At 43.2% G+C, this 22,242-nt stretch overlaps 1 protein-coding gene across 2 annotated transcripts; it reads right to left on the bottom strand.

The window, feature by feature from the left end:
• Window positions 1-18,605: 18,605 nt before the first annotated feature.
• fam43a (family with sequence similarity 43 member A) lies at window positions 18,606-20,677 on the bottom strand. 2 transcript variants are annotated; one of them, XM_050055631.1, is made up of 2 exons: window positions 20,595-20,677; window positions 18,606-20,475 (listed from the first exon to the last, which is right to left on the bottom strand). In XM_050055631.1, the coding sequence occupies exon 2, from the start codon at window positions 20,437-20,439 to the stop codon at window positions 19,399-19,401; it is 1,041 nt and encodes a 346-aa protein (XP_049911588.1). In that variant the 5' UTR covers window positions 20,440-20,475; window positions 20,595-20,677; the 3' UTR covers window positions 18,606-19,398. The 2 variants fall into 2 exon arrangements, with proteins under 2 accessions (XP_049911588.1, XP_049911589.1); XM_050055632.1 differs by having other exon boundaries at window positions 18,606-20,472.
• Between the last annotated feature and the right edge of the window lie 1,565 nt (window positions 20,678-22,242).

Genomic DNA, 22,242 nt, shown 5'->3' with positions numbered 1-22,242 from the left:
CTTCAGCGGTTGTTTCTGTCACTCACTGCTGCGGAGGGTGACAACATACAGGAAGTTGCAGCTTCAAATAAATTAAGAAACCTCACAGTTTCACAAATATATCACACTTCTTTGGCCTCTATATGTATGAACCGCCGCAGTGTGTATGAATGTTTTTTTCAATGTAAAATTGAAGAAATTATTTTTTTCTTCTACATTATTCTGTGGCTCCAGTTCTTCAGGGTACTCACTTCACACCTGGATGGATTTCTGTAAAGTACAGTAAGTTTACAGAGACACACAGAAGAAGAGATGAGGCTGTCTGATCCATCAGCTTGTATTTCTCTGTGGATCGCTCGCTGACTGTCTCTTGCTCCTCGCCCCCTCCAGTCCCAACCTCTCTCTCCTCCCCGTCTTTGAACTTCTCTCTCATTTTTTTCTTCTTTCATCTCCCTTTCTCTCAAGCGATTGGAGGAATGCCAAAGTCTTCAGAGAGGCCAAATATGAGCGGCATTGCATTCCTGTCTGCTTTGCTGTGTCGAGGTGGACAGGTTAGACAGGAGGGTGGAGGCACGTGACTCTGCTGGTGACAGATGGGAACAAGACTCAGAGGAATCCACCTCTGGCCCCAGCAACCTCCAACCCCAGCGTCACCTCATCTCACTGAAAATTTCAGTTTCTCAGGCTCTTGTTTTTTTCTGCGCCCTTTTCAAGTCATGTTGTGGTTTAATTTTAAGCCTTTAGACGGCAGAGAGATGACAAGAAATGAGGGAGAGAGAGATCCAATGTAGTTTCCACAGCTAGATTCAAACTAGGGATGTTGTGTTTCACGGTTGTCATCTTATCCAAAGCCCTTTCTGTGCTTTTGTGCTAGTGAATCAGCTTTAGATATTGCAGAGGAAAATGGTGAGACATGTTGCCGGTGCTGTGCCAGACTGTTGTGGTCAAGGCAGAGCTGAAGGCAAAGCTTTCGATTTTAAGGTCCTTCTACAACCAAACCCTCATCTATGGTCATGAGCTCTGGGTAATGACAAAAAGAATGAGATCGCAGATACAAGTAGCCGAAATGGGGCGCTCAGTGGGGTGTCTGGGCTCAGCCTTAGAGATAGGGTAAGGAGCTTAGACATCCAGAGGGAGCTCGGGGTAGAGCCGCTGCTCCCTCACGTCAGAAGGGGTCAGTTGAGGTGGTTCAGGCATATGATCAGGATGCCTCCTGGGCAACTCCCGTTAGAGGCGTTCTGGGCATGTCCCACTGGTAGGAAGCCCCGGGGCAGACCCAGGATACGACGGAGTGATACATATCTCACCTGGCCTGGGAACACCTTTGGGAGCAGGACCCCACCTCCACCATGTCACTTCCTACATAAATACCCGCCTACCACACTCCTTCTGTTCTGCTCTCATATACTTCGCCCCTCCTCCCCACCCCATTGTTCTCTTACTCTCTCCTCCTCTCTGCTACATAGGGTCCTGAAGAGGGTCGTCGTGCCCGGGTATTACAGCGGTTTCCCTGTCAAAGCTTCCCCACTGAACATTCGGCAAAGCGGACGAGCTACAAGCAGTCCAAGCCTTGCACATAAGCCACATTTTTCTTTAATAAAACTGTTAAGCTCGTCTTGTCAATGGCGCGTTTCTTGCTGGTGAAGTTAGTGTTAATTTTTCTAAATACTTGATCAAATGAACAATCTTTCTTTAGTCCGAACCAGGTGCTTTGAGTTGCCCAAACATTGCCATAAAACATTATTCATGCCTTATTTGCAACAAGGCAACATTTAAACATTTCCAATACATGACACATTTTGCAGAAACATTCAGCATGAACACTTTTGTCGACAGTGAACTTTTGGCACATATTTTCAATGTAAGCTTTTCCATCTTGCACAAAAACAAAAGCATGATCTGGGTGGTGTTACATTTCCCCCTAAACATACAGTATTTGCAACTGGAGAACAGGTCGACACCTGTTAGAAACTGCTTTAAAGTGAAAGTTTGAAAAATAAAATCACCCAAAGTCAGAGCGGCTCAGTTCTGTGTTTCAACAGGTTTTGTTTGGTTTTACAGGGTTAGTGCAGGTTGTTTATAAATTTGGTCCGTGCTAGATTCCTTTGGCAAAGCAAGCTCCTAAACACACACACACACACACACACACACACACACACACACACACAGTCACACAAAGCTATGTCCCTTTCACCCTTGGGTTGTGAGCTACACACACACACACCCGCACACACACACACACACACACACACACCCGCACACACACACACCCGCACACAGTGTTCAAGCACAATCCCATTTAATCACAAGAATCCTGACTGGGTGCATTCCTGTCGCACAGAGTAAGTACGATTTGCTTATTAGAGCAAACAATGGTATCTGTCAATTTCATTTTCATAAGCTGAAAGATTACAGCGATGTGCTTATCCTCTGTATCCAGTCCAGCGCACTGCAATTCCTCCGCTTTCCCACGTCTGACAGGCACCACGTTGGATGTGATTGTCAGGTGGATTCAGACCCTGCTGATCTTTCCCATCACGCAGAGCTGGACGTGTTTTATACAGTTTCCCTACACGTGCAACAGTTATAATAAGTGCGTTTTATAACAGTTAAATTTAAAACCACAGAGGAGGGTCATTATAGGGTCACTTGTCATTATTTCAAGGCACATATGTGCTTCTGACGGCATCTCTCAGCTGGCCCCGTGTCACCGCAGAGCCTGTATTCACATTAAAGAGCACTCTCTCAGGTATTAATGCTATAGAATTACAGAGAAGCCTCTGTTCAGACTTGCTGACTCCCATTTTAATAAGCTGCTCCACCTGAAAGTCTGCATTGCTGTGTCACTGACAACTATGCTTACTCAGATTGGTGAACCCAGGGGCCTACATCTGAGAACTGATTAATGGCACCCAAATGTGCAGGAAAGTGTTATCATGTAAGCAGTTGCACAAGCACATGTTGCACAACACGGACAGCACACATGAATATTCTGTCTATTTTACTGCAAACCATTAAAAAACACACATGTACAAAACAAATATGTGCACACATTAGCCAGCAACACATCCATTATTTGCATGAAGAAGTATATTCATGAATATGAATGAATGTAAGCTACAGTGGACGTGTTGGTGCAGGCATGGATTACTGCTGCTTTGTCTTTGTGAAAATCCTGTACATGCACCTGCATTGTATTCTCTTGCTTTTGTATGTGTGTTCAAAAGCATGTGCATGTGCATGTGCATTAAAACGGTTTTGTGAGCTTGTTTGTGCAGCATGTCGGATTCTTTGTGTGTGTGTGTGTGTGTGTGTGTGTGTGTGTGTTTGCAGGTGGAGGAAAGAGGGGGCAGCGTGCAGCAGGGGACCGGAGAATTAAACGAAGGAAACGGGAAGGAAATGACGAAGGCCTGCTCTCCGACACTGCAGAACTGCCACTCTCCCTTTGTCGTCCTGTATGGAAACTTGGACACACATGCATACACACACACACACACACACACACACACACACACACACACACACACACACACAGCCTGTTGTTGTTGTGACTGTGATGAAAACTCTGGTACACAGGATCTGAGACACAGGATGGTGAACACTGAACTTGAAGAATGCAGGGAGAGAAATGGAGGAAGAAAAAAGTCAGAGGTGAGGTATACAGACCATAAGACAAAGATATTTAAAAGAATAAGATATTTTAAACCGAAAAATCTGGCTTGACTGCACAGGGGATTTTACATGGCAGCTGTTTAATCCTTATATAACACAATCTTACTTTGCATTCACAAGCAGAAACCTTATAACAGCTGATAACTTCAGTAGTTTTTCGTTTCATTCAGCACTCATTTTGTCAAAGTCAGCGTCCCATTTTTCAAACGGCTGTCGTTTCCCTTTGACATTAAGCTCTTGAGAGAGAGGTTTGTGAGTGGGAGCAGGTAAATCATGCACAAATAAAACGATTATTGCACATTTGTCGGCTGAGCAGAGGCCAAACACAGCTTTTATGCACAATAACTTGAGAGCGAGGCGGCATAGGAAGCCAGTTCTTCCACGCTGATCGCTGATAAACCACAGGGGCAGTGAGCTGGAGTGGCGACACAAACATCGCTGTCGCCGCCACAACACGACAGGCCGGGATCCCTATTGTTTGTTTTAACCAGCCTGGAGTGCCACATCAGCAGCATTAGTAGCTAAAACATGAATCACAGAGAAGCAACACTGATTCAAGAATATTTCTCTTTGACCTCAACATTCAGGAGCTCCGGGAACAAACATGAGTCATCTACGGGGGCCCGACACAAAAACAAGAAAAGACAGTCAGAGGAAGGTCAAAGGTCGCTGCAAGAATGTCATCGGCATGTTCGTTATCACATATTTTCACATACATTCACATAGCTCAGTGTATGAGCACGCTTTTGATGTTCTGAAGAAATCTGAGTCTCATCTTTCAGCTCAACAATGTTGTTTTGATTGAGTTTGTCCGCTCTGTAAAACAATTGACTGCAGAATGAGTTTCATTCCTGTAAGACAGAAAAACAATGATCCCCCCCCACCCCCAACTTGGGCTTAGGAGCATTTCATATGTGATACAGAGGTGACATCTTGTTTTAGTTTGTCCATTTCTGTGTATTTTATTGTTCTGTATCTGTGCTCTGTGTGGGAATACACTCAGCTGTCCAGTATGAAGGATTGCTTTCATGCATCCTTGAGTCAGACCATATGTGTGTGTGTTTTAGTACACAATTGTGCTTTTAATCATCTGGGTGTGGCATCAATCAGATACAGAACATTACATTCTGTGTTATAATGGCATTTCATTTTGTGCCCAGTGGCTATTTGGCACCAAATAAAGAACCCAAGACAGATAAACTAGAGGCATTTGGAATAAGCCCACAGATATAAACTGACACACTTTGGGAGAGATTTCCAAATGATAACTGCTGAGTTTGCCCTCTAATACAGCGACACACTAAATCTCAGAATCAATGTTTTTATAAAGAGAGATCTGCTCTCTGCGGCCGGTTAATGCAGCACAAAGTCCGCCCGTTTCATGAAAACTTGCTGGTCTAAGCACACAGTGTAAGGTAGCTCTTTCACAGGAAAAATCCCCTGGTGAACAGGAAGTGATGTGTTTTATGTTCTTGGCAGCAGCGACAGGGGGGATAAAATGAAGAAAAACTTTGCAGTTGGCATGACATGCAATAACAACCCTGACTGAACTCAGATGTTGGTGAAGAAGCTGAAGAAAACCCATAAAACTGGCGCTGAGCAGCAGTAAACAGAAAATCAAACACACACACTGCCTCTTTAAGGTTTTGGCTTCAGGTAAGCCGGGCCCTCAGCTGTTGCTACGTCCACTGTGCATTTCCTAGACGGTGTGTGGCTCATGGGACCCAATGACATGCTAATTCCATGGAGACAGCGTGTTAGGAGGGGGGTGAGATTACAGTCTGGCAGTGGAAGTCCAGCAAGGTTGCTCTGTTGTTTCCTGGAGCTCATGGCCTGTGTCTTAAGAGGCTTTAAGAGGCTTGGAAGAGATGAGCTGCCATCTGGCTAAATCCCAAACAGGCAGCCACACATGGTTGGGAAAAGGTTGACACCGCTGATGTGGTGTGATGCAGCACAGGGCTGCTGGTGACTGAAAACATGGCTTCTCATAGCAGAAGAAAAGATTGTGAAGGGATAATGTGCTGTGTTTTTCAAGAATTAAGAATCAAGTTCCTTTATTTTAATCTAAAACCTTTTTAAATATGAAATATTTCTCATTTGTTGTTGTTGTTTTAGCTTTGTAGTCTTGGCTTCTAAAATTATAATCCAATTTAATTAATTTAATTTGTAAACTTAGGTTCACGAGCAGGGCCACACCTTAACCACACCTCTAATTACCTGCCAAGCCTACTTATATCTGATCAACCCATCCTGCTCTGTTTGTCTCGGATTCCTCGATCGACCCTCCCTTTCCCATCCCTTTACCCATCATCAAACCAACATTCCTTCACCCTCTCCTCCCTTCTCCCCTCATATCTTCTTATTCAGTCTCCCTTGTCTCATTCTAGGTACCGTCTGGGGGCCTGTAATCAGCTTGGGTGGAAAAACGCCTGAGCCTGAACCCCCACTTTGAGTTTCCCTCTGCCCCATCTCCAGCACATCCTCCCAGATCAACCTAACAGAAGACATCTCTCTTCCACCTCAGAGCAAGTAGTTTAAAGAGCGTGAAAGTCTGCTCAGCGTTGGCTGAAATGGAGATGGATAGGTCTAACAAACCAGGAGACCGGTGTTCAAGACCAATAAACAACATCAGTTGCAGTGTTTGTGGCACTCAAAGCCAGGCGTGTTTTTGGCGATACACTGCTGCCTTTCCAGCCGCGTTTGTGCCACATGAAGTCGACATCCACAATCTTTTCCCGAAGCATAACCAAGAAGTTTTGTTGCCTTAACCTTGAAACCCAGCCTTCCTCAGGGCTGACCACCACGTCAAGATAAATTGCAAAAGGCTGCCTCTGGCCAACCCGGTCTCACTCCAAAGTCGTCGAAATCTGGCGCTTGGGCAGTGACTTGCAGTGTCAGACACTGAAGAAAAAAGCCATCCTTTAACGTTGGCATGATACGCAGCCGGTCGCCATTATACTTTAATGGTGCTCGGCGGTGTCAGGAGGAAACGTGTCGGGACAAGAACAAAAGTTAAGGCTGCGACTTTCACCTAGGAGAGCGGTGTATAAAGCCAAAGCCTGTTCTATTTTCCGAAACGTAACCAGTTCTTTTCAGTCGTCTAAACCCAACCATATTAGTTGTTGGAGGTAAATAAACGTCAGTTCGTGTTGCTGTACTGGCATAGTGAGTTTATTTTGAAAGAGACGGTAAATTTCCTGTGAAAACGGAAGTGTATCTTGAAAGAAGATGATGCATGTAACAGGCAGAACTTGACGCAGCGTCCCAGAACATCAACAACCAACGCACCCAGGGTACCTTTCATGTTGTATCTGGATGTTGAAGGTCCATGACCAAACATCGGTATGTGATGAGGTCGGACAAATAGGGATAAGATCACATTGGGCAGACACAGCACTTGTTAGGGAAACATGACGTCCTCAGTTTAACAATCAAAAAAGCCCACAGTAGCTTCAGGTACAAGACAGGAGATCACAATCATCACACTGTAATTGGAAAAAACGAAATAAACACGACATAAATGTCATATTAAGTCTACTGATGGATTTGCATGGTCTGTTTTGTGTACCTCAGCAGTGATTTGGTTTGTGCAGCACGGTTGTGGGTGTTGACAGTTTCACACACCACATCAGTGTCAAGTACAGTACGAACCTGCAGGGAGGGAACATGCTGGCACACAGCCTTCACCCTACCAGTCTGCTCAGATCTGTCAGAGGCCTGAATGTGTCACAAACAGTTTACTTTGTCCTCTGTTTCATCTGCGAAAATTACAGCTCTCCTCTGTTTGAAAATATTTATTTAAACCTGTCTGAACCACCGCCACACCGTCAGCCATTGTCCTGTCAGTCAGTCATGCAGAGTATGAGCTAATTAGGTTGACTCCTTAAGTGACTTATGTGATTGCCAACATCAGAGGCTACAGTGAATCATAAACACTGTCGGCTGAGATTCAATCACCCACAGCATGTTGGGTTTTATGTTTTATTTTAGAGATTCTAGGGAGTGGTTCTTAGACAAAACAACATCCGATAAACATTTCTGGGATTTCTGTGAACAAAAGACTCAGTTTTGTTTACATTCCCCGCGCAGGGAGACGCGTGGTTTGAACTGTCTGCCTGAAGCAGCGATACACAGACACACAGCTCTGAATGCTGCTGTTCTTCTGATGTTTATCTCTGGAACCTCCTGATCAGGGTAAAGAGGTCAAACCTGGGCATCAATAACGTCAGACATATGAGCGTGGATGTCAAACTAAAGGCAGGCATTTAGAAAGTACCCATGAGCAGGGCATACTGAAATGATTTGACAGAGCAAATCTTCTTTCAAACACTCAAAGTAAAGGTTAAAGGTTCAGTGTGTAGGACTTGGTAGGGTATACTGGCAGAAATGAAATATAAATATGTTTGTTAGTGTATAATCACCTGAATGTAAGAATCATTGTGTTTTTGTTACCTTACAATGAGCCGTTTATATCTACATATGGAGCAGGTCCTCCTCCACAAAGTCCACAATGTTGCACTACCATGTTTCTACAGTAGCCCAGAATGGACATAAATATTGGCTCTAGAAATGGCCATTCATGTTTTGTGTCTGTGATGAGCGTGAGACTGCTTTATTCAGTGTGTTTACCGGTTTAAATCAATGGGTCCTCTGCAGATATTCCAGCTCCTGGTGAAAACCTCCGAAACATCTGGATCTTAAGTTATCAGAGAAAAAGGGTGAGCACACGTTAGAAGGTGCTGGTTGAGCAGCCTGTCTGCGATGAGCCAAACAGCATTGGAGAAACACTGATTTGTTACTTGAAACTGTGCTCAGTGTTTTTACCATTTAAAATAACCTGGTCTGTTTGTTTTGGAGAGGAAGAAACCTTTGCGGACAGTTCAGCTCATATTAAAAACCTCTTGAACACTGAAGGAATCCTAACTGAGAGTTCACTCTTAGCACAAAAGTTTCAGCTAATTGAAATCTGCAATCCTCACCGCTAGATGCCACTAAATCCCATGAATCATAAACACTTTTCCTTTTTCTGTTTTCAGTAGAAAACCCAAGAACCCCAGAAATGATGCGCCTGTACAGCACCAGACCTATATTGCATTTTATATATATCATTGTATCCTACATCATACAACATTTTCCATCCTCGTTGATATAAATGAGGTGAACAAAGTGGTAAAAGCACATTTCTACAGCAGCGCAAACTACAGCCTTCAAAATGACCATAAAGTTGAATCTAAAACAGTTTCAACTAAAAGCTGAACATTATTACTGTGATGAAAATAGGATTTATTGCATAACTGTTGTGCAAGTATTAAACTGTATTGGTTTTTGCTTGGTGTACCTAATAAACCAGCAACTGGGTGCCCTCCTGTCATGGACAGTGATTTAGCATTAACTAGCTAACAAGACTGCTCAAGGATTCATGAGTAACAGTTAGCCTGTTTGGCCGGATTCTCGGGCGTCAACCAGATCTGGCCCGGCTAATTTCATTCGGCATCCCGAGTTTGGGCCGATGCTGGGCCAGGTCATGTCTAATACAAGCCAAGTGTTGGCAGTGCTGGCAGCTGGAATCAGGCCAGCTGATTTTGCCCGTTTTTGGGGCGTCATTTATACCGAGTCTCAGCCGAGTCGGGCAACTGGACCCGGCCCAGCTAATTTCATCCAGCATGCTGACTTCAGGCCGATTCTGGGCCAGGTCATTTTGGCTACTATGGAATTTATCTTTGCTAATAATATGTTCAATTCATGTTAATGTGTATCTTCTGACATATTTTGATTTAAAAAAAAAAAAAAAATCAAAACAAACAATAATTTGTCTGTCTTCCTGCAGTAACTCTGAGGACCCCCATTGAAGACCCAGGCCCTGTACTGTATATATAAACATCATGTCATTCCTGTTGTGACACCATTATCTTGTCATCCAGTCCACTCTAAAGATTTCACTTGACCAAAGTAATAAGAAATGTGAATGGATGGGGAAACTGTATCTTCTACAAGCAAAGGGGACTGCACTCAGCCGACCCAGCTGTCCATTGATACGCTTTTAGTCAGGCTATCAGTGGGACTCCTATCCATGGCTGTCGAGTGATGACCTGCTGGCAAAATGCTATGAATCGAAGGCCGGCGCACAAACGTGCACAGCTAGCACAATGCCCTGCACAGCACTGATCTGAATGCAGTGGTCAGGATGTATCTATCAGTGACAAGGTCTGTCTGTTATAGGTCATGTGACTCGATGGAAAATTGAGATTTGATTAGTCTAATCAATGTCTCTGAGCTGTAGGAGTGTCTCAGTAAATATGCCACAGTGTTCAACACAGAGGACCGTCACTGATGCATAAACTATTGACAAGTCTCAAAACACAAACACCCTCAGCACAAAGTGCAGCTTTCACAGCTTGGATCATAAACGGTCATGTGCTAAGATAAGAGACAACCATAAAACCACAGCTAGCTGCAAGGAGGTAAACATAACAAGATGTTTTTATAGTGGTGAAAACCTTTGCCCTTTTTGTGTCAGGTTTTCCTCAGACTGGGGTTATATCTGCATTTTAGCCCCTCAGATCCAGCCCGGTGCCCCAAGCCTTCCTGTTAGCAAACAAAAGCACCTACAAACACACATGCACTCACAGAAACATGTGTATCCTATGGGACATGCCAAAGAACTTAGGTGTTGGACATTGCATCTGTTTCCTGTCTGGATTTGAAACAGGAAAAATACACATGTGGATTTCACCAAAGTTTCCTCACATGTGGACAGTTCTGGAAAGTAGGCCACAGTATCTCTGGAATAAAGTTGCTCAAAACCTGCTCTCACTTTGCCTTTGCCACTGAACAATGAAAAGCAAAAGTGTTTTGGGGGCATAGACGTATCTCAAGTCCCCCCTACAAAACATGCTGATGGGTATCTTGTTAAAAACACAAAAAAGCCTCACAAATCCCATTTTGGATTCCGCACTCTGCTCAGACAGTAAGTCTGTCCGAGGGTCACCCCGTGATTTTCTCTCTCCCCTCTGTTATTATTCCATTTCCTCCCCGTGAACGGAAAGACCGAAATAACCCTGCTGAAATCTATGGCTCTCCAGGGGCAAAGCTTTTGTGTCGGAGCAAGTGGAAAACAAGAGCAGCGGAGGCTGAATGGGACACTGGGAGATCTAGAGTTTCAAGGCCACATGGGGCTCGGTCCATAGACACAGACACGGCTCATTACATGAGCAGACTGTATGGAGACCAACCGAGAAGTGTCTTGTGAGACACTCAGCATGTATGATTCACGGGGGAAATTGTAGGCTGGACTCTTGTCTGAGGCTGAATGACGGCTGAGTGCCCAGTGATGAAATATTCCGTAAGTACCTGTAACTGTGTATGTGGTGAACTGGGGAAGGAGAGGTTATGATCCGAGCTGAGGGAAGCTAACACTGAGTCTCATAAAACCTTTCTATCTCATACATTTGTTATGCTTCTCGCTTCTTCCCTGATTTTAAGCCATGCTGGCTGTGTGGCTTTAAGGATTTCGCTTGGTCCACAGCGACCGTCCACAGACTGAAATATACTGAATAGACTGCCATGAAATGTTGAACAGACATTAACAGTGCTCAGAGGATGAGTCTTAATGATGTTGGGGATCACCTGACTTTTCATTCAGCTCTATGGGCAGGTTAAAGTTTCCTTATCCTGTGAAATATCACAATATCTACCAAATGGATTAGCACAACATTTTGTATAAATGGCCTCGGGCCTTTTTCAAAATCAAGGATGATTGAATGATTTTAAAGAAGGCCTGAGGACCGAAACATCGTCTGAATATACAACCCAGTTGCCAGAAAAAAAAAGTTTGTATTGCACATTTTTGCAAACCGCTGATATGTTATGTTTATATGTTATTTTGAAGTGGATCCCTGAAACGTTCCATTTCTCAACAATGCTGTGGTAAAGGTGTGGTCAGGTTTAGGCACAAATGGATAGGCAAAACTCATGATGTGGCTTAAAACACTCACGTTTGGTGGCACAAAAGCCTCTTGAAAAGCAGGGAGGGGTTGATGAAAAACACAAAGGTTTGGTGCCACTTAGTCTTTTGGAAACACAGTGAAGAGTTGCCAAATCACAGCTGGTGGTGTTGGTTTGAAAGGTTGTCTGCAGTGGTCTCGCTTACTGTAGGTGATCTGCTATCCACCATCCCCTCCACCTCCCAGTGACAAAAATCAGTTTACCGGTATGTATTATGTCACTTTAGAAACATTGATATGATGCGTATGAAGCGTGCAAATGAAACATTAATGTAGTTTGCAAAAGCATATAATCTGAACATTTTCTTTCTGGCAACCAGGCTGGAATGTGTGCAATACTTTTTTCTTACTTTCAAATGTGCTTCCAGTGATCACCACCTCACTACAACCCTTAGTGTGTGTGTTACTTTTTTTTTATTATTATCATACATGATGATTATAAATTTCGTACAGACATTCATGGTCCCCAGAAGAAGAATCCTATTGACTATCGTGATGCCTTCACTTTTCCTCTCCTTTCCACCATGATGTTGACGTTGATGGTTTTCTGTCAGATATTTCATATTTCGACAACTATTGGATGGATTGTCATGAAATATGGTCCACACATTCATGTCCTCCTTTGGATAAATTATAATAACTCTGCTGATCTCCTGACTTTTCATCTTCATCCATCAATGCATCCATTTTCATCCATTTATCCAGGGCTGGGTCGCGGGGGCAGCAGGCCAAGCAAACCCCCCCAGACATCCCTCTCCTCAGCCACTCTTTCCAGCTCCTCCTGAGGGACCCCAAGGTGTTTCTAGGCCAGACGGGATTTGTAATCCCTCCAGCATGTTCTGGGTCTGCCTCGGGCCTCCTACCAGTGGGACATGCCCGGAACACCTACAACATGAGGCGCCCAGGAAGCAACTGACCCCATTATACACAAAGGAGCAGCGGCTCTACTCTGAGCTCCCTCTGGATGTCCCAGCTCCTTACCCTATCTCTGAGCCCATCCACCACACGGAGGACACTCATTTCTGCCGCTTGTATCTGTGATCTCATTCTTTCGGTCGCTTCCCACAACTCATGACCATAGGTGAGGGTTGGGACATAGATGGACCAGTAAATCGAAAGCTTTACCTTCCGGCTCAGCTCCCTCTTCACCATGATGGTCTGGCGCAGCGCCCGCATCACTGCAGACACTGCACCAAACTACTGATCCATCTCACGCTCCATTCTACCCTCACTCGTAAACAAGACCCAAGATACTTGAACTTCTTTGCTTGAGGCAGTAACTCTCTCCTAACCCAGAGGGGACAATCCACTGGTTTCGGGCAGAGAACCATGGCCTCAGATTTGGAGGTGCTGACTCTTATCCCAACCACTTCACACTTAGCTGCACACTCCACTCACAAAATAATCAGGTAAAAAATATATTTGTCCAATACCTTAATTTATGACAAAACATCTACAAAACAAATGACATCCCTATCAGCCTTAGATTGGCACACATTGGCTGCTAAACATAAGTATGTTAAAATGATCATTCTGAGCATGTTAGCATGCTAATGTTAGCATTTATCTCAAAGCACAGCTGTACCTCAGTAAAGCCTCACAGAGCTTTCAGCGCATCTGCAGACTCTTCGTCTACAAATTTATTTTTCATCTGAGTTGTTCATTTTAGATTACATAATCCAATTTACCAGCAACCAGTGCATAAAACCACTTGCATCAATCTGAATGTTTCACAGACACGGTCGCTTTTAAAAAGATGCACTTTCTAAATAATTTATGAAAGTTGCCTGATGATGCATCTGTTCTCCACTTCAGCCGGAGCAGCACTTCAGAGAGCGCTTCACATGAAATGCTTCGTGAAACAGTTGAGCATGAAAATGACATGTACTTACACACCTAGTGGACTTGCATGCATAGACACACACACACACACACACACACACACACACGAACCACTCCTGGGGGGCAGCTGTCAGATTCAGACTAATGAGAGCCGGGGCTGGCACATTAATGGATTTTTTTCTCACTCTCTGTCTCTCACTGTCTGTCTGTCCCACATTCACAGCATCCTGGTGAAGTCACAGGTGGTCACTGTCTGCCTGTGAAGCTCGGGGTCAAAATAAATCATCCATTTCCCCCCCAAAAAAGGCGAATGAAGTTCACTTTATTGTATAAGATGTGCTGCACCTCTAATCCTATGTTGTGCATATAATGACCCCCAACTGTCACATCTGTAGTTGAGCATTGTGTTAATGACACACCTTACTGCAAATAGTAGTGTCGCATCCAGCTCCTCCTCACCGGCCCCAAGTGCTGATGTGCTGTCTACGTAAAGCGTCTAATTATGATCTGAGGACATGCTGGGACATGTTGCTCTCTGCTACTATTCCTAGAGATTTGTTTTTTATGTTTCCACAGCAGAGAGAAGGTCACTGTCCCTCTGTGCTCTGATTTCAACCCCTCTGACATCTTAGTGCTGCTGGTGTAATCGGATCCAGGCACACTAACTAACGGCTCTGGTGCTTTCCTCGTGCATTATAGACGAACAGATTTTCTGGTGTGTGTCAAAATGAAGCTGTGTGTCTGCCTGGCACTAGTGATGGGCTGGTACACCGATGGCCTGCGGCTGCGTTCCACCAGCTGATAATTAGGAAACTCTGCTCCTCCGCTTCTGTGTTTCTGTGTCAGACCAGGCAGTGACCGCCACGTTCACTTGTATCTGTGTTTGACGATGGTTAAGTGAATGTAAACTGTAATTGGAGCAGGTTTCTCATTTAAATCTAATGTGATTTGTCTTGATGGAGGGTTTTTCCATGTGTTTACAGGGCATCACTGCAGAGAACGGAAGGTGCCAAGAACACAGTGAACACTTAAGGTTCACTGAACCTGCAGAGTACTTGTATACAGCAGTAGAAAGTAGATTTACTCAAGTACCATATAGTTTTATGGTACCTGTGCTTCACTTAAGTATTATGATTTTATGCTACTTGCTACTGTGACTTCTCTACATGTGAGAGGAAAACATTGTACCTTTTACTTTATTATATTTAGTTGACAGTCATAGTTACAAGTCATTTTGCAGATTAAGATTTTAGATATAAAACAGATGACAGTTTGATAAAGCATGACATTATCAAACTGTCATCTGTTTTATATCTAACCCATGCCCCCCCCCTTCACACTTAAGCTATCCTGTCCAAAAAAGCAAAAAAAAAAAAAAAACATCTTTAAAAAAGTCCCCAAATTTACACGTCAGTATTAATACACAAGCAACATAACTGTACATAGAATCATGTCACATTTTGGAGGGGGCCGTCTTGCATCGTGAGTATTTTTGGTTTTGATACTTAAAGTTTTCTGTTAGTAGTTAGCTGCAGATGACGTAACACCTTGAATGCAGCTACATGCATTCAAGGTGTTCATTCATTCATTCATTCATCTTCTAACCGCTTCATCCTCTTGAGGGTCGCGGGGGGGCTGGAGCCTATCCCAGCTGACATTGGGCGAGAGGCAGAGTACACCCTGGACAGGTCGCCAGACTATCGCAGGGCTGCATTCAAGGTGTTACTTCAGTAAATATGTCACGTGAATAAAGAATCGGAAACACTTTACGTGAAAGTATCTACAAGGGTGACATGACACTGTCATAACTATGACATGACACTGTCATGAACTTGTCATAAACATAATGTACATGTCATAAATGTTTATGACTGCTGTCATTAAGTGTCATTCGGTTTTTGTAATGACAAGTTGACATTGTTTGGGTTGTCTTGATTATGACAACTTGACATTAACTAAAGTGACATTATCAGAGGTTGTCTTTGTCATGACAAGTTGACATTAAATTTGTTTGGGATGTCCTTATCATGACAACTTGACATTAACCAGGATGACATTACCAGAAGATGTCTTTGTCATAACAATAATAATCATTATGTCAACTTGTCATTAACACAAAAAGAGGTGCATTTCTTGTTAATGTCAAGTTGTTATGACAAAGACATCTTCTGCTAATGTCATCCCGGTTAATGTCAAGTTGTCATAATCAACCCAAACAATGTCAACTTGTCATTACAAAAACCAAATGACACTTAATGACAGCAGTCATGAACGTTTATGACATAAACATAATGTTTATGACAAGTTCATGACAGTGTCATGTCACCCATGTATCTTCAGTATCTTCAACTTGTGTTAACCACAGACCTTATTTCAGGCATCAAACCAAAAACCCATTGAAAAAAACACTGACTTTGAGACAAGGGAACCAGTAGTGCAGAAATGCTAACTCATTTCCGCGTTTTACGACTGAATCCTGCAACACTTTGTAGCTAACAGCAGCAGGGCTGAAAAGATTTGTCCATTAATCAATTATTAGATCAGCAGAAAATTCATCTGCAACTGTTATGATGGTCGATGAGTTGTTTCGGTCCATTTTGAAGCCAAAATGTGAAACATATCCAGCTTCCCAATACTGAAGATTTATCTTCCTTTGTCTCATGTGATGGTTAAATGAAGATCTTTGGGTTTTGAGCTGTTGTGCAAACAAAACAAGCAAATGTGATGTACATTTATCACTATTTTTCAATATTTTATATATCAGGAGAATGTTCGGCAGATTACTCAATAAGAAAATAATCATTTGGTGCAGCCTTAAGCATCAGTTTTGTTGTTTTTATTGTCTTTGTACACATAATGTAAGTTGATTTACGTGGTTAATATGCTTTACCTTCAACTCTTTAAAGATACACTTTTTAATAATGCCTTCATTGAAAAATAAAACTGCTTCCGTCCCTTTCTAAAAAGCGTGTTAAATGGCGAAGGCATGAAGGCAAGCATTTAATACGAACAGCAACACACATCTGCGACTGCCAGACTTTTTTTTTTTAATGTGTCACCTCTTTTCTCTGACTCACACATGTCTGTTAAGCAAACACCTGAGTATTTGTTCAAGGTAAGAGTGAGCGTAACATTTGAATATGAAAAATATATTTCATTCTCTCTTATCAGCCAGGATCTCTGCTCTCTCTCCTCTGGCTGCTTGCAACCTGTTTTACAACCACTTTGTCATCAACAAACACTTTCAGCCCTCTAATTGTGTGAGTGGGCCGGCTGCACATGTGGCTTACATCCGGATAACCTTGGAAGATTGCGAGACCACGATTGCTTTTTCAGAGGTGAGACACTCAAGACCGGCTGTATGAAAATGTAGGTCAGGGAGAAATATTGAACTATAAAGCAGCTGTAAAGAGCTGGAGCAGCAGGCAAGCGGCCTGTTGCTCTGTCTATACGTTTATGTGGTAAGGGCGCTGGCTGTCCACTAATTACATTGAAGTGGGCACATGCAATGATGTCATGCTACCTTCGCAGCATAAGGGCAACTTCTGTGAGTCTGCACTTGGCACAGACAGGGCATCACACCACATGAGGAAGAGAAACTGTGTGGGTTTCTGTTGCTATTTCAACTCACATGCACAGTTTGACAAGCCGCAAATACAGCAACAATTTAGAGCGTGTGTATGTGTGTATGTGTGTGTGTGTGTGTGTGTGTGTGTGTGTGTGTGTGTGTGTGTTTTTCCTGAAAGCACATCAATTCATAATGAGCTGCTGTGAAGCTTTTTATAGGACTCACCAACCGCTGGCTGAAATACATTAACCTTCTGTCTCTGGATCTCATTCTAAATCCATGGTGGGAGTGTTTTTGTTTTCAGTGAATACCTCAGCATGGCCAATGGGATTGAGTCAGCTGGTGAAAGACTGTCTGTGCAGATAACAATCCCCATATCCACCTCCTCTGGGCAGCTGGAAGCCCGTTTTCTCCCTCCTCATGTCTTATTTAGCCCTGTTAGTGTGCAGCGTCAGTGCCGGTGGTTTTAGTGAGAATATGCCCGGCTCTGGGGGAGCGTCTCCTGCACGCTGTGGATTTTGGGTTGCAGCCCCAGCCGTGCAGACGCATATCACTAATGGCTACATCAGTACATCAGGATCAGTGTGTTCCAGTCGAGACTGTTCTGTCTGAATGACTGTGTGGCGTGTGCGTAGGCCTGATGCTGTGTGAGAAGGAAGTGATAATGACAGTGAGAGGTCTTCCACATTCAGAGCAGCCACTGCTGCTAAGTCACATCCCTCCCTGACCACAGGTCACATGAGCCTGCGTGAGAGCTGATTCTGTCTCTCTGCCACTGCAGGTATCAGATAGTAAGCTGGCATTTATAGAAGGAAGCAACCTCGTCTTTTGTCTGTGTCACTTCCATTTTTTAACTGATATTTTTAAGTCAAAGTAACTGACACAGCTAATGCAGTTGCTCTGACTCCAGTAAGAAGGGAAAATGTAAACAAAATGCAACTGCTGGCTCTGAGTGTGTGATTCTATACATGCACCATTACAGTATGTAGATTTACAGCTCTTGTTTTGGCCCTTAGGAGATTCTCCATGGTGCCTCACCAGAGGAGAACAGACGTAATAGCAAATAAAATAACAGTCAGTATGTTGTTAAAGGACCTCTGGAGGTTCAGCCACCTTGTCATTAAAGGACCCATGTGATGTTCTAACAGCTTGCGTTTGTGGTGACGTCCCCCTGTGTGGCCTGGCTTCCCTGAGGCCAGCCAGAATGAATGGGCCTTCAGTACCTTAATTGAATAAGTTGTGCAGCCTGATCCCTGGAAGCAAGCTGACGGAAAAAGGACAAAGAACCAGCCAAGACTAATAAATGAAATGTATATGTACAACACAGATTCTTCAGAGATAACACTCATTAATACCTGTAGCTTGTAGAGCTGAGAAATGCACTGTCTTTCTGTGTTTGCAGCCTCCACGTAACTTTTATTCAGCACCGCAAATCTGACCTCAATTTGTGCCTCTCAAGGTAAATCCCCACTTCTATTAAAGAACACCGCAGCCAAACGTGGCCTGCTTGTTTTCCAACACAAATCTGTACACATCAACTTTATATGATTTTCTTTTTTATTGATAATTCTATGAGGTTCACATAACAAACCACATTTTCTTTTTAAAAAATAACATATTTATACTTTAAACATCTTACTTTACATCTTAATACATAAAAGGTGTTTTTTCTTTTGCACAGCAAAGATATGACATTTATGTTTCAGACAACATACCAACAGACATTATGTACATGTAGTCAACATAATACTCGAGTGAACTCCATAACAGTGCAAAGTAAAGTAAATGAAACAGGCTGTTACAGAAGCGCCCTGACAGGAAAATTAAGGATGCCTGTTTAGACCCACTGAACCACTTAAGGGAAAGAACAAAACGTGCTTTAAATACGGAATGTTTTTTTGGGATCACGATGAGCATCTTTCAACAGAAAAATGCCACTTTTAAGAGAGAGACAGACAGAAAAAAGTTGGGTAAACAAGCCTGAGGATACAACAAATCCTCTTAAATAAAAGAGATGGAATTAGTGCCGTGCGTCCTGAGGCGCACTGGGATTTTGTCGGTTCAACCAGTTATCTCTCAAATGGGCATGCACTTGTTTGTCCTTTTTTTTTTTGCTGTGTTTACACAATCTTAAAACATCATTCAGTAGCCTAATCGTGAGTCCATGTGCGGTAATTGTCCCAGAACTTTATTTCTCTTTCTGGATCCTCTCAGTCAGTGGTGGAGGCGCCAGATTAGACAAACACTCTCCAACACAGCGACAGAGGAAATGTTTCTTGTGGAGACATCGTGGCTCAACCGAGACAGAGGGCGCCCAGAAATGTCTAAAATAATTCAGGCAATTTCCTGCACCTTTACCTCCTCAAAGCCATTAGTGAGCGGAGGGGGCTCCTGGTTGCTTTCAATGGAGGACTCGCTCCCCGTGCTCTCTCCAGAGAGAAGTCTGGTGACTCTGAGGTCAGCTTTCAGTGTCTGCACATCGTTTCCTATGCTCATCTCTCCCAAGTCATTAATAATCTGAGTCAACTCCTGTTTACCGTTGGCAACACAATCATCTTCCGTGTCCAGAATGTCCTCACACTCAAAGTGCATCGCCTTCTCCTCCTCCTCCTCCCCGACCAAGTCCTCTGTGATGGAGCCCAGTTTGGGTGCGCTGCGGCTGCGCTCCACCGGGGGTTTGTAGTAACACTGTCCGTTCAGCAGCTTCCTGATGGGGACCAACGGGATGGTTTGCTCCCCTATGAGCTGCTGCTGCTGGTGCCTGGCATCGTCCCTCCGTTTTAGTCTTTTGAACTCAGCCAGCGCCGTGGCCGAGGTCTGGTACAGCAGCAGCGCCATAGCCTTTGCCTTCTCCGGCTTGGACACCAGCACTGCGTGACAGCGCAGCATCACGGCCTTGTGCTTCATCTCGTGCCTGTAAACCCAGGCGAAAATCTTGGGAAGTCTCGGGTCCGCGACGCAGTAGGTTATCCGGTGCAGCAAGTACAAGTGTCCCGGCCTCCTGGCTTTGTCGTCCACATGCACCATCCGGATGCCCTGCGAGCTGATGGTCAGCCTCATCTTGGTGCCGTTCTTGCCCATCTCGCTCTTACCCCAGATCTTGCTCACCGCCACGTCCGTGCAGCCGTCCCCTTTGGACTGGATGGTGGTGGCATTCCCCAGGTACAGCACCGTGTACGTGGGGTCCTCGCTGGTGATCTTCACCTTTTTCCTCTTGGACTTGAACATGCTTCCCACCCTGTTGAGTGCGCTCTCGGGGCAGGACTTTGCGAAAGAGGTGAGCGCAGAGTAGTTGAGGCTCACCGCATAGCCCTTCTGCTTGGACTGCTTGTCTTCCTCAATAAGGTCGAACTTGTTCTTCTTCCAAGGCAGCATTTTATTGCTGTTTCCAGTCAACAGCAACAAAGTCTACTGAGAGAGAAAGAAATAAAAAATAAACTCTGTATTACTACTAAATCCTAGAAGTGTTTATTTCCCTGTCAGGTCATGTATGAGCTACTCTATGAGAAGTGAACGCAAAGACACCGTACTTCATCTGTTCATCCTCTAAAGTGCTCTTGTCCATTGTGGTGTCTCCCCTCGTCTTATCTCATCGCAGCTCTGAGTTCAGACTGTTGCTGAATGACGAGCTGCGCGAATTATATACAGGGACAAACCATTTGAGTGAGACTGTAGGGGGGGCTGAACCAAATGAGAATAGACTTGTATGGGTTTGTAGATATTGAGTGTGTTTATTGATACAATACTCTCACGTTTGCCTGTTGTGTCCAAATGGCTGCTGGATATTTTTTTGTACACAGTCAATATTTATTATTGATTTTCAAAAAATAGCATTTATCATAATAATAAGATGTTATTACCATTACTTTTTACAAGAAGTGGGAGTGTCAGTAAATAGCTGTAGGCTGCGACTGAACAGAAAGTGTGAGAAATAAAAACATATACCAAAACCTCTCTATTGGGCTGTGGCAATTGTATAAGAGATGGAAACACAAGTAAGGTTGTTTTTCTCTATTTAAATAGAATACTTGCACTCATCTTACTCCTATTGTTACTATATTAGGCACTGTTTTTTTTCTTTTGCTCCTTGAAAACACTTCTTATCTTGTATATCTGAATATTTTGCCAGATACTTATTACTCTGTTGTTTTAAAAACTGGACCCACTGGTTGTGAAAGCTAAAGTGTAGTTACTGTACTTAGTGTAACTGTAATTTGCAGCATTCTCTAGCACAAGGATTTCCCTCGAGATAAATACATTTCTATTGAATTGAATTGAGTGCAAAGTAACTGTGTCCCCATTTATTTTAGAACAATTTCTCTGATAAATTAAAGGATATATTTTTTCAAGTTGGATTTAAAACTTAATTTTCCCCTTGACATGTTTACTGAAAAAACAACAACTTGGAATTTCAATTTTGATTTTGACTCTGATATCCAACATAAACATCATCAACTATCTTTCAAATCGCACTTAAAAGCAATGTTAATTTAAAATGAGAAACATGAAAATATGATAGCCACAACTGTACTTTGTCATCCATCAGCCAGTTCATCATAGTCGTGTTGCAATCTAGGAGAGCCCACTCTTACAGCTGTTTTATGCTGCCATCTTTCGGTTGTTATCAGAACTGCGTTTGTTGTATTTGTGTATATATTTATTTACCCTTTGCGCCTATCCTGTGCAACTTCCTACTTGTGCAATATTTATATATTTTCCAGTACAGTTCTTCAGCTCCACGTGTGTATTATCCTGTGTAATTATCCATTACTGAACGGTGTGTATTGTGTATATAGGCTAGCATTTATTCTAATTTATTTCATCTTATTTCATCTTGTTTGTATTCTTATTTGTATTTTTATTATTTTGTATAATTTCCTCTTTCCCTTTTCTTTTGCTTTTTGACTCTTGAGCTGCTGTAACTAATCTTAAAACTGACATGAGGAACGAATATTGGTACTGTCCCTATTTCCTTCAGGGCACATTTGATAGCTGGACAAAGAAGCGGACCGTACCATTGTTACGTCAGTGTAGATGCTTACATTAAAGCAGATATTATCTCGAGTTGAAGAGGTTAATTATACAAATGCAGTAGCGGAATTTGTAACGATGTGAATTAAATGTATGAATCAATTTCCCGGTAGTTGTGGTCGAGTCGTCATCATATAAGGCTTGATG

The sequence above is a fragment of the Epinephelus moara genome, chromosome 10 (genome assembly GCF_006386435.1).
Source record: "Epinephelus moara isolate mb chromosome 10, YSFRI_EMoa_1.0, whole genome shotgun sequence".
NCBI classification, from domain to species: Eukaryota; Metazoa; Chordata; class Actinopteri; order Perciformes; family Serranidae; genus Epinephelus; species Epinephelus moara.
This window is presented reverse-complemented; position numbering and strand designations above follow the sequence as displayed.

Bases quoted from the DNA above. Each gene is read 5' to 3' on its own strand.
- fam43a (XM_050055631.1), bottom strand. From the start codon at position 20,439: ATGCTGCCTTGGAAGAAGAACAAGTTCGACCTTATTGAGGAAGACAAG.